The following is a 6,000-nucleotide window of genomic DNA, read 5'->3' on the forward strand; positions in this document are numbered from 1 at the left end:
GAAGTCACTTCATGTCTGTGTGATAAAGGAGACCTTACACCAGGCAAAAGGTTTACACAGACTGTAGTCTCACATAATCGTGTGTGTGCCCACTAGCAAAGAAACCAAGCAGTCCAAGCAGTCATGTGACACCCCAGGACCGTTTGGGGAGCATCCTTCCCACCCTTTAAGCAGTTTTTTTTAAGTGTCTCCTGACAGAATGCTACTTTAGGTGAAACACACCAGCAGGAAATACCTTCTCAAAAGATTCTTTAATGCTTACAGGTTGGAATAATTGATAAAACTCTTCCCTTTGGCTGTGTGTTGAAGACAGCTGAGGTCATCCTCAGAGATGGAGAAACATCCATCACAGACTGTGACTGCGCAGAGGACCATCTGTAATTGATCCCATACTAGGCTGTGTCTGAGCTGCACATACCGACGGGCTGCTGTGGTTGCCCTGGCCCTACCTGGTGGTGGGCCCATGTGTCTAACAGCCAAGCCACACAGCTTCCTCAGCCTTCACTTCTCAATAATCGAATTACTTAGAAAAGGGGGAGAGGACCCACCTTATCGGCTTCTTCCACCTCACAGATTTTCTCTAGAGTTGAAGGGTTATACGTGGCAAACTTTTTCCCACTCTTGGATTCATGCCAGTCATTGTTGATAAATATCTAAGCGGGAAAGGAAGTGCAACAAATTAGGTTTAAATCAAAATCATACAATTTCAACATGCTAAGGGTCTTAGGTAACGTCTTGTCTGCCTTCTTCCCTACCCCCTCCCTGATGAGACCTGGAGTGGGGGACAGAGCAGAATCACAGGAACCAACCCATGGGGAATGGCCTCACAGTTAGAACCAATTTGACGTAATTAATCTAAAGTCCTTTGGAGTTATTTTTCTAAATTATGTCTTCATCTGTAGCCATAGCATGAATTTGCCAAGGAACTGCTGAATTCAATGGTTACAAGGAGTATATACATTGAAGCTTGCATGGTGGCAGAGCTTTAATGGAAGGGTGGGCAGGCTTGTGTACATGCAATCTGCCAGGTCCCGAAAGGCTATAAGCTATGCACACCCCTTCCTCCTTCCAAGCAAGACCCCCAGGACCTAGATGTTTCCAGATCTTCCCAAAACTCCTTAGGCTTCCTTAAGCCACATGGTGGCATGATCTCTGCAACCCCTTTACAGAGTTTGAAACCTTCCTGGGACATTTTACAAAGCCAATGTTGGAACACAGAGTTAAAAATCTGGGTTAGAAACTTTTTAGATTATGTTAAGGGTATAGTAAACTACCTTTTACATCTAGAAATAAGTAGCTCACAAAACATCTTATGGAGGCCTCAATTATCCAAAAACATAGCTAAAAATACAATATTTAAACAGAATTTATCAAATTGGTGCACTGAGACCCATTCTACTTCCTGGGACTTTTTTCTAGTCCCTAATCACCTTTAGAAGTTGTGGCTTTGCAGGGCTGGGGAGATGGCTCAGTGGTGAAGAGCACTGGCTACTCTTCTACAGGTTCAATTCCCAGCACCCACGTGGTAGCTGACAATTGTCTGTATCTACAATTTTAGGGGATCTGACACCCTCACACAGACATACATGCAGGCCAAACACCAATGCATATAAAATAAAAATTAAAAAAATGTGGCTTTCAGAAAGAACCAGAAATGGAGGGGACCCATAACACACAAAGCAGGCTCTGATGACACAAAAACCTGTCAGCCACTGGGGCAGCAGCCACGGTTTCTGTAGTTTCCGGAGCCTCATTCATGCAGCCCACCCACAGAAAAGGCCGTTGTGTGCCTGTCCGAATTCTACAGCCTAGAACATATCACATAACTATGCAAGTTAGTAAAATGATGACAATAATAATTTCTTCACGATGGAAGTCGACTCATTTCGGATAAGGACAATCCCCTGCTGGGAGGAGAGCAGCCATGCCCTGAGAGTGTAGCTTGGTTGCCATTGTTTCAGACTCTCTTGTATAGGTTTCAAAGCAGAAGGAAACCAACCCAGGCTACTTCTGGAGTGAACCTCAAACGCCAGGCAGGCTTTGGCCAGGCAGGTGAGCAGAGGCTAATCCAGACCCTCAGTATGAATTTTGGAGCTGAGAGCATGAAGTTCCCGTAGGGCATACCCATCCAACTTCTGGAAGCTCAGAGCCTTCCATGTGAGGCCAGGCCCCCAGGGAAGCATGCGAGGAAAAGGTCTGGCTACAATTACAGGTTTATTCTTCCAGCTGAAACCAAATCCAAGAGTTCACTTTTGCCATGCAGCAAGTAATTACTCGGCAACAGCGAGAAATTAATAAGCAGGGAAGGAGTTAGTGCGGAGAAGAAAGTGAAGCCAGGAGCAGGCCCATTTGGAGGAAGATGAAATTTCGTCGGTTAGATAATGGAGACTGTCAGTGAAAATTGCTGATTCTAGGTCCTTCCTGGTATCAATTCCAAGGGGGAGGGAAAATGAGAAGGTGGTAAAACAGAGTCTAAATAGCAGGGAATGGAGGCAGATTGTAGTGATCGGATGTCTGCTACATATACCTCATCTCTAGGCACATTCTTAAAATGCACACACACACACACACACATGCACGCACGCACGCACACACATATTACCTGGTTGTTCATGACATTGATCCTTAGACCTTACAAACCAGGGACCTCAAATAAAAACCAGCCTAGTCGACCTTATTTCTGCACCTCAGAGTTTCTCACTGAGCAAAGCTGTTTTCCTTATTCCCATTAGCAAGTGATCTGGTTCCCACTGCTGGTTTTCTTTCCACCAAAGCAACTCATAAACACAAATGAAGAAACAGTCCTGGGCGGGGCTCACCACTAATGCTGGCTGAATTGTGAATCATAAGGTACTAGCTGACAGGTCTAGAAAGGAACTGTCTTCATCCACTTATGAACCAGTAGGAACAGGGCATTATTGAGCTATAAGGCTAAAGATACTATGAGATGATTCAAATTTCACCAACAGACCTGGAAAGCATGCTGGAGAGTGGTAAAGGTAATGATCACAAAAGAGAACACACATTGCTGGCATTATTTCCAGCAACTTCCATTGGATTCAGCTAAATTAAAACTGACTATATTTCCAGGAGATTGGGGGGTATTTCACTTTTCATGAAAGAGATGGTAAAATTTTATATTTTGATGAATTAAGGCACTTGAATGAGAACCTCTGCTACTGGAAGAAAGTGGGTCCCTAAAATGGGAGAGGCTGCCATCTTCTATGATTAGTATGGAGATGCCACTCCCCACCCTCCCTCTCCTCACCAGAATCACTCCACATGAACCTGTGCCCAATGTAAAAATCTGAGGACAAATGAAGGAGCCTTGATACAGTCACCCTTCTGATCGCTGTAGATCATCCTATCATGGCCTGAGCTCAAACCGGTCCTCCATGTTGTAGAAGCCCAGTGAGTCAGGCAAATGGCGCACACCCTTGCTGGCTCGAATGTTTCATAGCCTCCTGTTTGTCCTGGGCCTGGACTCTGCTCTTCAGGGTCTCTGGTTTCGTTCCTTAGCCCAGGGCACCCTGATCGCACGAGGTCACCTTGACCTTTTAATTGTTGTCGGAGGGCTCTGCAGAGGTGTGCAAGGAGCAAGGAGGAAGCAGGCAGAAGCAATAAGGGATGGGAGGCATAGCCAGACATCAGGCAGTTGGAGAAGTATCTCCTGGAACTTTCCAAGGATCGCAGCTCTCAGCCCCCTGCATCTCACCAGGTTTCCGTGGCCTCCATCAGGCACACCAGCACCTTCAATCCCCAAGTGGGGAGAGGGCTGTGTCAGGACATCAGTCACCCCTCTGAGGACCTCCCAAGGCCCTCTCCATAAAGTCTGCATCGATACCTTTAAAGTGTTCAGGGATTCACCTAGAAAGAGCAAACTATTCCTGCCCTGTAGCCAGACAGATGTGGGAAGACTCAAGATACTAAGCAGAGAGACAATCCTGTTCACTTTCTGGTGGTTGTGGTGTTTTTTACAGATTGTAAAAACAAAACGAAACTGCCGCCACCAGAACAAGAACCTCATCACCGCGTGGGTCTGGAAAACGAAGCCATTATTCCTCCTGTTCCTAGAGCTGGTGTTGGAATTCTCCCTCTAAGGCTGGTATGATGGTGGAAATGACGTTTAAAAAACTTCCAGTCCACCCAGGGCTGTACCTGTCTTGATTTCAGAGCCTTCCTTGGGAAAACAGTTCATGTGAATGTCATGCAATTTATGTGTCGGCATGCAATTTATGTGTCGGCATGGCCAACTTTGGGGACTAAGTGCCACCCCATCAGGGTCTGAAGACCACACATAACCACTTTTGCCTTTTGATTAAAATTATTCCAGAGTGATAATTGCTACTTCTGAAAATAAAAGTGATGAGGGTGGTTTCTAAGCATTGTGACAGCTGGAGTTGGAAGCTATGGATAAGATGTATAAATAGGATGGGTTGATGTTTCCAGACCTGAAGCCAAAAGCTGCCCTGGATCTGAGCCCCCACATCCAGCAGGCACAGAGCAGCGCATCCCAGAGTTTACAGTTGTTCTTCCTCAGCACTGTTCCCTGTTCCCAGATACCACCATTGTCCCTGCAGCTCACAGCAGGTATCTTAACAGTCTGTCTGTTCTAGCCTCCCAGGAAAGGGCAGATGCCACTACTCCTGGGTCCTGGAGTGTTCATCCGTGATCTCCATCTTCCCTCTCCAGTTGGACTGGTAAAGTGGGTTCAGGCTGAGCACACCGAAGGTACCAGATCCTTCTTTCCTTGTCCAGGAGGACCTCCTTCCCAGCTGCAGCTCCCAGTGGGGCTTATACTAGAAACTCATCTCCGGGTCCTCAGGTACCTCTAGCCCTCCTACAGCCTAGGTCCTTCAGACCAGAAATCCCTCTGTAAAGATGTCACCGCACTCCCTGTCACAAGCACCAGCACCCAAAGTGGGCGATGGCCCACCCAGGCACATCGTGGCCTCTGCAGGCTGCAACTAACTCTGCAGCTTCGGTGCTTGTGGAGTTGCATCCTTGTGCCTCAGGTCTGAGGCTTAGATCGCGGAGCTACAGGCGCAGGTTCCCACTTTGCCCCCTCTATCCCCCTCCCAAAGTGAGGTTTCCGAGGAGCCGGAACCCACCAGCTCCCAGTGGACTCCCAGCAGGGTTGTCTCCTGGTCCCCGCTCTCCCGACCAAGACTGTTTGGTGCGGGAGTCCGAGGCCGTCGGGTCGAAGGGGAGCCCTCCTCACCTTGGTGAACTTAACCTCCAAGTTGCGGATGGGGTGCGGCAGGGCAGGCGGTTTCCCATCCGGCTGTCCATTTTCCACAGCCCCGTTGGTAGTGGCCATGGCTAGTCTGCGCTCCACGACTCGAGGAGTCCAAGTCCCCGACGCACCAGCTCTGCCTGGGCGGTGCGCAGCCTGCTCCGGGTGACAGCTCCGCGCCTTTATGCAGCGCCCCCACGCCTCCCGCCCAAGGGGGCCGCCTAATTGGCTGCAGGACGGAAGGAGGGAGGGCGGGCGCGGGAGGAGAGGAGGGGACCCGGCGGCTGCTGCCACAGTCATCCCTCTCGCTGTCTCTGCCCCTGCGGGAGCAGGACAGTCCCGGTCCGACCTCGGCTGCTGCCGGGATCTCTCTGTGCATTGCAGGGAGGCCACACCGGGGGCTTCTGCAGCCCTGTAGGCTGCCCTTCCGTGAGCTCCGAGAGTGACTTCAGCGCCGGGCAGGGAGCTAGCTAGCAGCGATCGTGGCAACAGGCCCTTCTCTGGGCAATCAGGAGACTTTCTTTACCCAAGGCACCTGTGGTCCCTGCTCTTGTCCAACTTTGGCATGAGTGAGCGCTCGCTCGCCCTACACGGAGCTGGAATTTGGGCTTTGGGAGGCCACCATCCATCGCTGCCTGGGCTTAGGGTCCAGTAGCCAGACACCCGCGGTCCATCCTGCCCAAGCTAGGACCACTAGCAGCCTGTGATCCACTCTGAGTCGGACTGGCAGGGAACTTCTTCACACCCTGGACAGAAGGCAAAAG

At 49.6% G+C, this 6,000-nt stretch overlaps 1 protein-coding gene across 1 annotated transcript in view; it reads right to left on the bottom strand.

Annotated features, from left to right (window-relative positions):
* Nucleotides 1-5,426, bottom strand: part of Aldh1a3 (aldehyde dehydrogenase 1 family member A3) — a 30,985-nt gene extending 25,559 nt beyond the window's left edge. Inside the window, exons 1-2 of the mRNA XM_051206447.1 lie at nucleotides 5,222-5,426; nucleotides 549-653 (exon numbers count right to left, since the gene is read on the bottom strand). Coding sequence (XP_051062404.1) covers nucleotides 549-653; nucleotides 5,222-5,320 — 204 coding nt within the window. The 5' untranslated portion in view covers nucleotides 5,321-5,426. The remainder of the gene's footprint in view (nucleotides 1-548; nucleotides 654-5,221) is intronic.
* Between the last annotated feature and the right edge of the window lie 574 nt (nucleotides 5,427-6,000).

Source organism: Phodopus roborovskii, unplaced genomic scaffold, assembly GCF_943737965.1.
Source record: "Phodopus roborovskii unplaced genomic scaffold, PHOROB, whole genome shotgun sequence".
Taxonomy (NCBI): Eukaryota; Metazoa; Chordata; class Mammalia; order Rodentia; family Cricetidae; genus Phodopus; species Phodopus roborovskii.